Source organism: Empidonax traillii, unplaced genomic scaffold, assembly GCF_003031625.1.
Source record: "Empidonax traillii isolate 1590-97213 ecotype Southwest subspecies unplaced genomic scaffold, ASM303162v1 scaffold1:size7828297, whole genome shotgun sequence".
NCBI classification, from domain to species: Eukaryota; Metazoa; Chordata; class Aves; order Passeriformes; family Tyrannidae; genus Empidonax; species Empidonax traillii.
In genome coordinates this window covers 2,412,669-2,427,918 of record NW_020955194.1, presented here as the reverse complement: position 1 = coordinate 2,427,918, position 15,250 = coordinate 2,412,669, and the positions used below count along the sequence as shown (strand labels likewise).

Below are 15,250 nucleotides of genomic sequence, written 5' to 3'. Positions count from 1 at the left end.
GTAAAAGAGAACCAGAACAACAAAACCCCTCGAACTCAAAGATCTCAGTTAAAACACATACTTCATTGCCTTTGGTTCTGAAAAAGCCTGCACAGTCTAACCCACTAACACTGTGCTTAAGAAAACAAGACAGACTGTACTCTTTTGTCTCCTCATTAGGGATACACAGTAGATAGTAACATAAATAATAATAAAATAGTCTGTTATCATACAGGTGTTAATGCACATGATCCTACTTATTCCACCCTACTTCTCCAGTCTCTGTGCATTAATAATGAGAGTATTGCCATGTACAATTGCTCTGTGCCTGGCAAACACCTGCAGTGTAGGCTGACAATACTGTTTTGTACAATTACTCCCTTTCCTAACAGGCTCTATTTTAAAGGCTTTGGCGTAGGGAAGTTTGGCAGAACACACCAAACTCAAGCATCACTTTGTTAAGGTCTGCAACCCCCATAAGGGTGTGTCTAGGGGCTGGAGTGGGAATGATGGGAGGGGATGGAGTTGCCCCTTTGACATCTGGAGACTCTGTGGTATCTGCACTCTACAGGTGTGGATCCACAACAGTTTATGGTGGTTTAACTGATACTTTACACTCTTCCCTAAACCCAAGCTGTTTCTGTTCCCATGCCCATTCTAGCTCTGGCAGTATTTATTCCTGTTATCCTAAATTCTTTTTGCTAAATGGATTGGGTTTTTTTTTTGAGCAATTTTCTACTAGTTTAGCACTTCAGTGCAATGCTGAAGTGCAGTTCCAGGTGAATGCCAGAACAACTGCAAGGGAGAGGATGAAACATGGGAATAAGGGATGACGTGATTTCAAAAAACTAGCAATTAAGCTTGGGATGCCATAGACTAATTTGCTGAAATTACTACTCATCAAAAAATAGTTGTTATGGAATTGCAGCTTATTCCTTATAAAACCCTGCTTTTTATACAATTGCAGCAAAAGAATTCTGACAGATGGTTTTAAATTTATGAGGATATCAGGAAACAGAGCTAGCTATAAAAGAGGATTTTCAACTCAATTTTCCTGTCACTTGATTTGATACATGAAATTTCAATATACCACAATATTTTTTATTGACGCCTATTCAAAAATAACTTACACTTTAAAAATGCTCCTTTTCCACAGTGCCTACAAAAACAGTGCCTGTTTTTGCAACAGTGTCGTAATTACACAAAAAAGGTAAATCAAATGAACCTGTCAGATTCCAGGTCAAGAAGATGAGTATCAGTGATGGCGGTTTTTTAATCTTTCTTGCAGTACAGCTGAGTACCATCCCATCTTGTTTTATGTTCTATTTCAAGCAAGTATTCCTGTTAAATGTTGAACCAGAGCTGATACAAACTTCAGGATAGGTACCACCTCCAGGAAATAACATCAGTGTGTTGCTGAGAACACCCAGAAAAGCCAATGTCTGCATTAGCAATTAGTGCCATGAAATAGGAATAAATCCAAAAGTAAACAACTGGATTAGTGAGGACCTGATGTACACACTGAACACACTGCAGGGGTTTTTACTTCTTCCATCTCGCCCTGTGGACTGAATGTCCATCAGCTGCTGGGTTACCCTGGCTCCTGGCACACATCTTTGAGTGTAATTTTATCTGAAAGGAGTCAGTTTGCATGCTCTGAGACTCTTATGTGATACAAGCCAAAGCACTGTAAGAGCAATCAGGAGATTCACTTCAAAAACACACTCCTGATCCAATTTAATGTACTAAAATAAATGCAGCCAAAGCTACAGTGGCCATCAAAAGAACACGCTGGGACATGCAGCTATCCAGATTTCATCTGATACATGTATAGGTTACAGCTCACCCTTCCCTGGAAATTAGTTTTACCCTTCAGACTTAAGTAATTCAGCTTTCAGGTGAGCAAACTCCACAAAGCCCCCTGCATATAATCCTTGTGTTAGGGAAAGTCAAGTTCATGACTTAAACTGACAAGAGTGTATAGCAGAGTTAAGCAAACACATTTATTTCTGAACTTATGAACTTGATCTACAGCACAAACAAAAGAAATCCCTCCAGTATTTTCACCAGACTGGACTTCAGTAAGTTGAACCAATTTACTAGGCAGCCACATCCCTGAACTTAGGACAATTACTGCCCACAAATCAGATTTGGGAAACAGATACAGTAGAAGTTGATAAGTAACACAAACTCACCAGACTGGACAAGCTATTGGTTTATTATAAAATAATATGAAATTAACACTTGTTTTGCAATGAATTTACACACCTTTATTCTAAAAAGGCCTTGGGGAAAAGTAAAAGGAGGATCCCATCTCTACCAATGGGTACCCAAAAGGATTTACTCTTCTTTTTATTTGCAACACAGCTCCCCCAAAAGACAGTGAAACTGCTCCATAATGAGATTACTTAAAGCTACTGACAGTTTTCAGCACAGTAATGAGGACCAGTAATAGCAGCAATTGTAATTCTTTTGCCAGACCAGCAGATTAGAAACACTTATTAATAGGTATATTGTATGGAGTTTCATCACTTAGAGATTTAAAGGAGAATGTACTGAACTTCAGTTTTTTAACATAAAGAATACAAAAAAACAAAACCAAAACAAACCCCACCCAACAAACCAACAAGAGTAGAATTTGCTTACCATGAAATGAGGTTGTGTTAAAATACGCTTTAGCTCCTTTGCATCACTGTTCTCTGGGTAACATGAAATTTCTTCCAATACCTGCAAGATAAGCAGGAGAAAGGTCCCTAGTAACTTTCTTTTAAATAAAGTTATTAAGCAGATGAAACCCCCTCACTGCTCAGTCAGAGAATCTCCAAAGGATTATACAAACCAACATTTTTTGACAGGAAAGGGCTTAGGAGAACGTGCCCCCACCCTGCCCCAAGAGAATAAAACACCTCATTCCAATTTTCTCTCTGAAACAGATTAAAGCAGAAATTTGAAGGAAATGTGTTCTTTTTTTCTTCTTTTTTTTTTTTTCAATTGAAACTATTCCTCCAACAGCTAAATATATGGTGACAGAAATGAAGTGCTAATAGGTGACACACATCATCACCACCAGGTGTTACTTTCGCACATGGTCTCAATTTATTAAAACAATCGGTTTAAAAGCAGAATTAAAAACACTCATGAAACCAATTGTTAAAAGGCACCAAGTGTAGGTGGGCCATCTGCTACCCCACCTCCAAGCTCCAGATTTTATAAAATCTGAGCCATATCTCATCTTATCACTGGGGAAGGAGTAAATGAGCTTAACTCCTCTGCCTGCACCCTGATTCTTATACCTTTAACACTCTTGGACAATGAAAGCAGAGATTTTGATTCTGGAAGCACATCCCAGGATAAACAGCCAGAAAGTTTTGCAGAACAGGACTTGAGGATATCTATCACTGTGAATTCAGTTATTACACAGAGTTTTAAAGTCTTCCTGTTCATTCTATTTCAATATCACTATAAACAGTGTTTTCCCATGACGTTACCCCCAACAACCCTACTAATATTTACTGGTAATACATAATACAACTTTTTTAATGCTTGCAATAAATGAACAAATAAAATACTATTTGCCAGGTATAAAAAATTAAGAACATCTGTGTCTATTTATCTTTGGTTTTAATAAGCCACCCTCCTTGCACTTCCAGGTCTGCTCTTCTTAGACCTATCCATGATAAACTTGTTCTTTCAATTTAAAAAGCTGAGACTTTTGTTTTTGTGACTAAGCCATATAAACATCAAACTTCTGCTGCAGATGAATAAATTGAACATGAAATATGCTGCTATTACCCAATAGAAGGGTTCCTTTTAACACTGCTGTCGATGTAGCAAAGGTTAAATGATTAAACAAAGGTTAAATGATTAAATGATTAAATCATTATCCTTACAGACATAATGGAATTCTGCAAGTTTATACAACTTGTTACTTTAGTAAGCAACGGTATCATTCCAGAAAACAATACAGATAATGAACTAAATCTTAATGAAGTAAAACAAGTTCCACTTTAAATACAATCAAACTTTTAAAGTAAAAAAAATTAAATATTTTAAAGCCATTACCTCTTTGGCTCTCTGTACAGCATCACTTGGAGGATTCCTGATTTGTGGTGAAGATTTTGTGTTTATTTTGTCATAAAGCTGAAATAACAAGAAAACAAACTACTGAAATCATCTGCTACTTTAAAATAAATTAATGAGTGCTTACAATAGCCTGCTTATGTTACCAGGATTGAGATGATTGTTAAACTGCAAACCCCACAGATGTTTTGTATACAAAATCGAGCAGCTTAGGGTTTTGGCTTTTCATTTTTAAACATTTCCTGATTCGAACAGTGCCATAGATTCAGAGTTCACAGGATGACATGGGAAAGTTCAAGAGGTTAAGGGATTCTGCAAACCTCCCATGCTTTTTCCACAGATTTACAGAAACTATATTCTTCTACTAGAAGTGTTCCTATGAATCTTGAATAAATGCTGCGAATCATACATTATGCTGTAAAAAGAAAATTAACTTGCATATCCCACTTGTCTCAATAAATCAAACCACTGAACATTTTGAACAGTAATTTAAATAAATCTCAGGATATGGGAAAATGCTCTTTTTACAGAACCCTACAAAAGCCAAAGACATGGAGAAAACAGAAACAAACCTTCCAAGAGTGTTCACAAAAAAGAGTACACTTACTTTACTAGGATTTTCTAATGGACATAAGAATGTCAGTGTAATTAAACAGGCTATTGTAAACATTCCAGGTTAATTATTTAAAAAACCCCAACTTTAAAAAAACATTCAACTATGCAAAATACAACAGGAGAAAGATCTTTCCTCATTTTCAAATTAGAGATAGATACTACAGGTTCTTTTTCATACAAACCTAACAGACTATGCATGTTTTAAAGGAATGAATGTATACTTAAGAATAAGCTGGAACAGTAATAAGTAGTATAATAATAATAATAATAAACAATAATAAGTTTTGGCTTATATTTCAAACAATATAAAGATTGTCATGCCTGTAATTATTTCCTATTTATGTTAGACTACTTCTTTGAAATGAAAGACAGAAATAAGCCACAAATAACTGTTTTTAGGAAATTACAAGACATTTTTATCACAATTACTGTGGTGTAACTGCAACCAGCCGGCCAGGGAAGTTGGGGAATCTCTCAACTTTGGAAATACTCAACATTCAACTGCAATTAAAACTAGTGCATGTAAACAAACAAATAAAACACAAAAGGGACCCCAGAAGCTTAATCAAATCCTAACATTGCAAAGGATGAGTTCACAAGAACCCCCTGTTTAGGCTGCTCAGCAAGGAGTTCTCAGGAGCTTCCTCTGTGAAGCCACAGCCACAGCTCCACTGCTTGGCTTAGAATGACCTTGGATGTTTGAAAAAGGGAATCTTGCCAGGACACAGAATTGCCTTCTTCTCACATGAAACACCATTCAGTTTTAGAAGATAAGTAAATTGCTATAAATGCAATCCAACACAACCATAATTTTGCTGTGTTAACAATTCGATGCACATGTTGAACATCTCACAATGGTTTGTTACTTTTTCTTAAATAAGTAAAGATAAATTACCCAACTCCAACAACTCCAAATTATGAAGTATCACACTTATGTACCTGTTGGGAAACTGCATCAAGCACAGTTTAGAGACCAAAGTGCAGCAGAAAATGCACGATACCCAACGTGAATATTACTGAATGCCTTTTTCTAAAAGTCACACATACATACTGTTTAAGATTAATGAAATTACAGAAAAGTTACCATGAAAATATTTTTATTAGTTCTTTCTAGCAAGGGTTTAAAATCTAAGTCTCTGAAGTTGCTGATTTCCCTCCAGTCAGTACGTTACTGTGATTCAAAACCACCAGCCGTTTACAGCAATAATTTTCTCTCAGGATCATGGGAGAGTTATCTTTTGAGATTAGGAAGGATGCAAAAAAGAAAGTCGAGAGCAGAGTTCCTCTAAGAATGTTTAGGAAAAAAAAAATCAAGGCAAAGTTCAGACTAAACAAGGGTGCATTTATTTTTCTGTAGCTCCTTCAAGCAGAGACATGGCAATTAAATCATCTTCCACGACTGCTGCTTACTGAGACTTGCTTCCAAGGCACCAAGCTATTAGGAGGGACTCTGAGAGTACAAAAGAAAAGCCTTCCTATTTGCATTAAAGTTTAAAGCCAATATTACCCAAGTCCCATTATCCGTTCACTGTGGAGGTAGAAGAAAGCCTCATCTAGAGAAAGAATGTGTTTCTGGTAGCTTCACTAGCACAAGCAGATCTCTTCCTTTTTAAATGGTATATTCTAATTCAAGTTAGTTCATGGAGTTTTTTGTTAACAAGGGGGTCAGGCAACATATGGTAAGAGCAGCAAGGCTTATATTATGCATTAATGCACCAGAACTGCTGAAGCAGTCCCACCTTCTTCCAATCTTTGAAAAAAAGGCTGGTTTTACAATACTTTTCAATATTTTTGCACTTAAATACTAGCTGTAGCAGAAGCAACTTAGAATAAGGAATTTACTGCCATATTCGTCTCTGAAAACTACAAACTTCAAATCTTTGAAGGTAGAGGTTTCCTTTAGACACATTAAAAAGGACATTAGTGCCCTTGGACAAAAGAATCCCACACACCTTTACACGAATGTTTCACAAAACGTGTAAGAAAACTCCAAATAAAACCTGTTTGCACACATAGATTAAAGGCTTTATATACTCCTGTGGTAGAGAACACATTCCTACGTGCAGGTAGCTACACAATTTTAATCACAGAAAGCCAGCCTGTTTATAATGCTGTCCCCTTTCAGCAGCCCTGGAAATTTGAGTCTTTCAGGGACCACACCAAAGGTGGTTTCTGGTGGAACAGAATGAACTGGCATTTCTGTGTAATACCAACAGACTTACAGCAGGACAAAATCTCTATGTGCCCAAATTATGGGCTTTCTTTTGCTGGAAGTGTCTATTTTCCAGCAAAGAACTCTGTCCCCTCAGCCCAGGAGCCCAACCTCCAAAAATTTCACTCTGCAATAAGCATAAACATAACAATTAACAATTTCTAATAATTAAAAGTAATTGTTGTAAAATATAACAGCATTTGTAACATTTGCCATTTCCAGGATTTTCAATACTTTGCATCTCAGTCTCACTCCTCAGCACCAGTTATTCTGCATTTGCTAAAAAGAAAATCAAAACTGAGAGCTTGCTCTAGATGAGCTTAACAATCCCAACTGATACATCAACAAAACCTGATATAACAAATATAAATTGACATTATAGCTAATAAACAACATAGTACTGCTTCTTAAAGAGACAAGTTTTGATTTAAAATTTGCATGCTAGAACACAAATGAAGAGAATACCCACAAGTTGTCAAGTAGTGCTGCTATCAGTTCCCCAGCTTTTGCAGAGTGGAGACTTTTTACCTTCTGCCCGTATAAAGGGAACTCATTTCTGCTGATATTTCAAGCAGACAGCCCAAAGCCTAATCCACAATCAGGCAGGCGAGACAAAACAACAAACTCCTCTTCTGACTAGTTTTTCAGATGTGCAGAAATTCCTTTTTAACCATTTCCTGTAAGGGGAGTCAGAATACTGTCCCAGCACAAATCCCATGCAATGTCACACTGAAAAATTTAGGTATGTCACAAGTAGCAGAAATTTAGTCTCACTGCCTCATCTAGTCTTGAATGTGGTCAAAGACAGATCACACAGTGAAATCAGTGAGTATTCTACCTGCTCAAAATCTGGAAGTTTCTGTGAGGCAAATCCCCAACTTGTAAAACAAGAGCTACTGAATTGCTAAAGCAAAAACCTCCATCATGTTTCAACACAAATACACATTTTGTGGGGATTCAGTTGCAATTCAGACAGATACTGGGTTGCCAAACTTACATATTAAATCCCCAAACTGAAACATCTAAAAGTAACCATTAAAATTTGTCCTTATATATTTTTTTTGCTTTCTGAACAACTCAACCACGTGCAACACAGTGATATTAGAGGGCTGTTTTTCATCACTTTTAGGTTTTTGTACCATCTAAAAAATTGTCATGTGGAGGTGCTGCCTCTTGCACAGAAACATTTACTGACAAACAGGCTTGCTGTTACTTCCCACAGCTCCCTATCCTGGTTCTCCCCTGAGGTTTCATGTGTTGCAAGTCTGAAAGAAATCCATGACCCACTGAATGAAATAATGTTCACAAGCAGTATTATCAAAGAAGGGCTAAAATTATAGATCCAATTAGATAATTGCTAGACCACTTCATTCTTTCTTCTGCCAGTTCTGTTTCACATCTCCTTTTCCATGCAGAACATTGTAACATTCCCATGGGAGCCTCTTTCCTTGGGATTCTAAGCTTTCCAAGAAACACATCCCTGAAGCTATCAATTCCTACTGAGTAACAAGGTCACAGTCACCAGAGGCTTTATCTTCTACTTTGTTTAAAGACAGTTTGCTCTTTTAAACCCTCTGTTTTTCACTGCTAAGGATTGTGCCTGAAGCTCTCTGGTTCTACTTTAGCATCCGAGACATAACATTTACTTCTCAGCATAATTCCATGGCACAGGTTACAGTCCCATCCCATACCCAAGTCCAAAGCATATTCAAGACTCTATTTTGTGCTTCTATAGCATTACAGGTCACAGCCCTCCACAGCTTCAAACCTTTTTCTGTGTGACACACAAGTTGCAGAAGAGAAGTACAATCAACCTTTGCATTCCAGCATCTCAGTAGAACACCGATGGTCAAGGTTCATTCTACTGAGGATGAACATAAATTAAAGGACAGAAGGTGAGAGATATGGTATCTGTTTAATTAAGGTGGAAATCTAATTGTAGGTTTCCTTTCATAGGGAAAGCACATGCCCCCAAATCCTAAAAAGTGCACAGCCAAAGGACCATGCAGCATTTCCTTTGTAGTAATCCAATGGGTAAAAAAGAATCCAGAAAGCATTTTTATTGGCTTCACAGGGTCTGCCAATTAGTGACAATTTGGTTACATGACAGCTGGAAGGAAGGGGCACAGCCCTTAACCGGTGTCAGCAACAGGGAAAGATGCCCTGTGGCATTACCACTCAATATTTTATCATCTAAATTTTGCACTGACATATTTTGTATGCTTGGAAGCACCAGGGGAACTACAAGGTTAAGGTATAGAACACTGAGAAGATCTTCCATTCTGTTACATAGCTAAATGTTGTATCTATCTTTTGATCAAAACCTTACAAAGTGAAAACATGGCCAAGTTAAATTCTCTCAATAGGTTCTTCTAGTGCTGTGGTGAAACTGCAGGCAGAGCTGAACTGTGGGGAAATGACACGAAGTTCAATCTGAAAGTAAGACTACACAAATCTGTGCAGCTTCACACGTGCTGATGTACATGGCGGGGGCCATTCTTTAACTGTTATTTCTTATTTTGCCAGTTTGGACAGGCAGCGATTTTAGCATTTAAAATGATAAAGCAAATATTTCTACTTACGCATATTATGTGGCTTTTTAAAGTCTTCACAGAGCACTAACTATTTTTACAGTTTGTTCTAAATCAATCTTTGACATAATTTTATTTTTTAAACTGATATATTTTAAAGCAGATTCAAGGACACATTTATGCTTATACTTGTTCAGACCCCACGGTCAAGTGTCAATAATATGCAATTTGTATATGCTATTTCTTTGCAAGGGGCTAAGTTTTTACTTTCAGTGTACATGAACTACAAACAAATTTTAGCTCTATTGTAGAATATATTCATTTTTAGCAGAAACTATCAAGTGCTATGCACTTCCTCTGTAAAATCAAAGCTTTAGCACTTCAGAGGTAAAAGATTTGAGGAAAGGACTATATTTTTACAAAATAAACGGCATAGTATTTGCATTTTCACCCCCACAACCGTTGTTTTAAATTGTGCCTCTTGATTTGCTTCATATTCACCAAGGTTTCAAATAACCTCTTTATTTATTTATTTCAAGTTGTCTCACAGAAGTATTGGTAATGAAGTTATGCTGCTCCTCGAAATCACACAAGACATTATTTCATTCTATTTAATTTCAGGTAGCCCTAAGTGTCTCATTCATGTATATTGAATCCAGACTCCAGTGTCTGACAGCGTTATGTTTCACTATCAGCTAAGACTCTAACCTAGTAATGTGTCTCATATCTTAAGAAAAACCCATATTCATTTTCATCATGAAGATTTTATTGACTGCAGAAGCTGTAGATCTCAGCAAGTGACAGCAGATATTAAAGTCACGCCAGGCCCATGTAACATAGCTTGCCAAAGTGGAAGAGCTTGCAGTTCAGCAAAATTCCAGATCATAAGTAATACATGTAGGAAAATGTATGTTCTCCCAAATTGTAAAGTTTGGTAAGAAAAGCCCGGGAGAATTTTAAATAAATACAAGCTACATTTCAAAATCAAAGTCACAAACCAAAACTTATTTAGATTTTAGACTATGATGTTTTCCTACCTTCTCAAAGGAGGTGAGACCTCTTCAACTTCTGCTGCCACGAGCAGAGCGCAGATACCCAGGGTACCCTTCAGTCCTCCACTACACACAACACACCCTCAGTACGCCACCTAATCCCCTCTATTCCAGGAACCCTTTGCCCAAGTCCTTCTGACATTTTTTTTTTGTCTCCACTCCATTTCTGTATCATAAACCAGATTTTAATCTGTTCACATTGCAAATGTTTTAACTTCTTCTGCAAAGATGAAATATGTAAAAATAGGATGAAATAAAGGTACTGCCTTGCACATGGCAGTGTCAAGAAAACCAGTACAGCAGCTGGAAAACCAACACTGTGAAGTTCAAAGATCCCAATAAAACCCCCCCTCACTCTCATTCTGGAATGTATTAGAAGTACCGTTGTGAAAGATGGGCTTACATCATTATTTCACAAGGTACTTAAGAGATTAATAATTTTAAGGACACAAAAATCCCATTATACTACTTTTCTGCATCAGATATCTAATAGAAGCTGATCTTAAAAAACCAAAACAGCTTTTAAAGATGACACAAAGCAGCTGATCAGATAAAAGTAAATGAAAAAGACACGGAGGTGCTGGAGCATGTCCAGAGAAGGGCAACAAAGCTGGTGAAGGGTCTGAGGAGCAGTTGAGGGTGTTCAGCCAGGAGAAAAGGAGGCTCATGGTGGACCTTATTGCTCTCTACAACAACTTGAAAGGAGATTGTGACCAGGTGGGGGTTGGTTTCTTCCCCCAGGTAACAAGCGGTAGGGCAAGAGGAAATGACCTCAGGTTGCATGAGGGAAGGTTTCAGTTGGATATTAGGAAAAATGTCTTCACTGAAAGGGTTGTCCAAAGCACTGGAACAGGTTGCCTGGGGAAGGGGTGGAGTCACCATCCCTGGAGGAATTTAAAAGATGTGTAGATGTGGCACTTGGGAACGTGGTTTAGTGATGGACTTGATGATCTTAAAGGTCTTTTCCAACCCAAATGATTCAATAAGCACCAGGAAAATCCAGCCCCTTGATACAGAAAGGCTTTAAAAAGAGGTGTGTTCCATGGAAAACACCTTGATACACTCCACAGAATAACCCTGGCTCACATCTTTCACCCTCTTCCAGCACAGAATAAAGACCAACAGTAGGAACTGGAGACTCAGGTTAGGCCTAAATGGGCTTCATTCCCAATTCAATCAGTTGAATTAACTCGCCAGAGTTAGTTCATCGCCCTGAAGAAAAGGATGCTATTGACAATGAACCTCACTTCAGGGGGATACAGAATGCTTAATACTGGTTAAACCCATAACGATTACAGCAGGGTGGCAAAGCACACAGCTTCTCACCTGCTTTGTGATATGGAACATATCTTGCACCAGGAGGTGATAATGCTGGAGTTAAACAATTTTGTTTCTCCCTAGTCATGTAAATTTTTTGGAATAATATACTGAGAATAAAAATGTACTGCAATGAGATCCCTAGTATCTAGAAGAGCCAACACGCAGCAGCCAAGTACTTGAAGAACTGGAAGTAGGAGGCAGCGAGGCCTGACTGACTTCAAAGACAGAGGCAGAGCTTACTGGGCTGTCAGTAAATTGCCTTTGGGTTTTTTAATGTAAACTAAGTGTAGACTGAAGTATCACTCTGAAGATCCTAGCATTAACAAAGCTGAAGTACTATTCAAGATTTGTGCACTCTATCACAGGTGCTGTAGCCTTTCTTTATTTTTGTAATTTCTCAGAGTTAAGTCCCAAGCTCCTGGAGAAACAATAAATCTGCAAATCTGAAGCTTTTTAAGGAAAAAAACCCTCCAAACATGACACGCAGCCCTTAGAGTTAAAAAGGAACTGAATCTAATTTGAAATACATGCAACATAATAAGAAGTGAAGAAAATGCAGAAAGTTAAATACGAAAATGATCTTTTTTCTCTCAAGACAGTATCAGTGAGGTTAACTAAATGTTCTACAAGGGGTAAGAGTACAATTTTAGTGTTCTTTGACATATCAGGGCCCAATAAGTTAAAATTACACTGTAATCATGGGAATTTTTAATTTCACAAACAAAAAAAAAAAGGTCTATGGATTTATGCTTTTGGAGTAAGATGTGTTGCTGCACACAGACACACACATGCGCAGACACAATGACACACTATTTACACAGGGAAGATGACATCAGGCCAAGAGGAATGGGCTAAGTAGTGCAATTCCCATCTAAAGCACATACTTTACTAAGCTGAATTTCACTTGATGATTCACCACACCAGTATGAAGCTTATAAATACTCAAAATGGCAGAACATTAGTTAAAAAGAAAACAGGTTAAGTGTAGCAAAGTAAGTAGCACACTGTCATGCAAACTGACCCAGAATTCTGCATTGTTGGAAAGTGATAGATAAATAAATTTCTGAAAAATTATTTTCAATCAATAGGAAAGTTACTGTTGGCTCTTACTTGTGTTAATCTTGGGTTTAAGAGACCAACTCATCTATCACTATGATATATTATAAAAACATGGAACAGCAATGCTTTCTGCTCAGATGAAATATAAGGCAATTAGCCCGTATAAAGTTGTACGGCAGAGAAACAGGAAGAACAAAGAAACAACAAGATGATCCCAACTGGCACAGTGATCTACCTGCCAACCCAGTAACACAGAAATGAAATGCAGAGATATGGAGTTGGAAATGAAAGGTATTTTAGAGAATGATTATGAAACAATGGAGAAGAAATTCTAGAATAGCCTCTGCTTTCAGTGTTCTCTCATACAGAGCTTCCAGAGAAGTTACCTTTTAGAGGACAAATGGAATGAACTGGTGATGATGATCCAGCCCACCTGCTGAAGGAATTCTTCAAACAGTTCTCCCTAAGGCTTGGTCATTGTTCCTTCTGCACTACTTGGGAAAGGAGCTTCCACTGCACGGTGGGACAGTCCCTCCCACTCCCTGGGGCTGTGCTGCCTCTGCTGGACTGGGATAAAAGCCAGATTTGATTCCCCAAATAGCAAGGTGCTTTCCTGCCAACATAGTTTCTTTTTATTTTTTTTAAACAAGTATTTTCCACTTGCTTTTGTCTTACAAACACATGAAACAAACGATAATTAAAGATAAGAAAAGGTGTTTTAAAACTGATAAAGAATTTACTCAAGCATAACGTGTTCTGAGGGAGTTTAAGCAAGACGTGTAACACAATTTCTGATGTGCTTTTGCAAAAGAAAAGCCTTTGTGATTCACTAAAACACATTCCCCTTATATGTTTTAGCCTAATCAGTATTTGAGTAAGGACCAGTGTGGATCCAAAAAACCCTGAACCACACTATATGACTCACATAGGAAGTCATCCTTATTCAAATCAAAACCTAGTGAAATTAGATGATTGAGGAAAATACTTAAGCTTTTTATACACAGCTGCTCGTTTTATTTTATTTTCATCATAATACAAGAGATATTCCATCGGTCTGTTCATGATTTATAGTAAAAGAAAGGAAGAGGGAAATGAAAGCATCCTGAAAAAACTTTTTTTTTTTATTCCAAAGTATAGAATAAAGTTGTTAAAATAATATGCTTTGCTCAGAAAAGAGCAAATCAGGGAAAGAGACATGAGGAGTTTAAAGCACTTTCAAACAGAGCCCTTTAGTATCAGCCATGGCTGGACACTGCTGAGTAACTGCAACTTTTACAAAAGACATTCAAATGTACTGTGCCAACATCCAGCATCGAGAGGATAAACAGAGCAAACCAAAATAAACCCAGCAGAAAGCTTTAGCCAACCATGTAAGAAGCTAAACTGAGGTTCCAATAACATTCATTCTAGCAAAAGAGAAAATATGTTTCCTTAAAAGTCTGGACTTCAGGACCAAATCTGTTTGGGTGACTGACTTCAAAAGAAATCCTAAGGAAACTCAGTGAGCACAGATGCATGTTCCTTTGAAACATTACCATTAGCAACAAGGGATAACAGACATAAAAATGAGATTCTCCTGAAAAATCAGTATGCCTTAAATATATGACTGGGAATATAAATTTAACTCAAAATGAAAGAAGTGGCTCCACATATGATACAAATGGCTACTACAAATTAACCCTATTTAGTTAAAACCAAATGTGTGTAGCGTGTTAAGCCAGCAAAAGGTAAAATAAACTTCCTTAAAAGCTCATAACCCTTTTATCACAGATACACTTGCAGAAATAACAACACCTACCTTACCGATCCCATCTATGTAACAAACTTCTTAAATTAACAGCCAAAAGATACCAGCCTAGGGAACTATCTGCCTGAGGACAGACAGATGCAGACAAAGCCAGCAGCACAGAGAGGCCCCAGTCACACAAAAGCTGATATTGTTCTCCCACTGAGCAAAAATCTCCCTTGTAAATCGAACGACATCTGCATTCAGAATCACCCTCAGAAAGCGTCCCTGGAGAGGTGACCAAACTACTTGACTCAACAGGAGAATGATTTCTCTTGTCTCCTTCAGTGTAGGCAGCTGCATGAAAACAGCAGCTTCTGGTTTTATATTTTAGCAAACCTGCCTTCCTCTGATGCACAGACAGAGGTGAAACATAATGTGTAAAGATCTCCCCCATCAGCACAGCCTTGAAGCCCGCTATAGTTTTCCAAATGAATAACCATTAAAATCTTTTGTCATGGTACAGAACAACAAATGCCTCCAAAATCAGTAACCTCTTCACATTTCTTTCCAACTTCTTTATCAGTATTGCTGACATAAGTCAGCAATGTCTCCCAGGATCTCTTTCATGACAGTCAATAAAAAAATTATTTAATTCAAGCATTTGATAAGGCTT

General features: G+C 37.6%; 1 protein-coding gene across 11 annotated transcripts in view; it reads right to left on the bottom strand.

Annotated features, from left to right (window-relative positions):
- CASK (calcium/calmodulin dependent serine protein kinase) overlaps window positions 1-15,250 on the bottom strand; it is a 199,356-nt gene that overhangs the window by 38,528 nt on the left and 145,578 nt on the right. For all 11 annotated transcript variants that reach the window (XM_027883008.1, XM_027883100.1, XM_027883270.1 and 8 more), the window contains 2 exons: window positions 4,042-4,119; window positions 2,626-2,706 (listed from right to left, as the gene is read on the bottom strand). In XM_027883008.1, coding sequence (XP_027738809.1) covers window positions 2,626-2,706; window positions 4,042-4,119 — 159 coding nt within the window. The remainder of the gene's footprint in view (window positions 1-2,625; window positions 2,707-4,041; window positions 4,120-15,250) is intronic.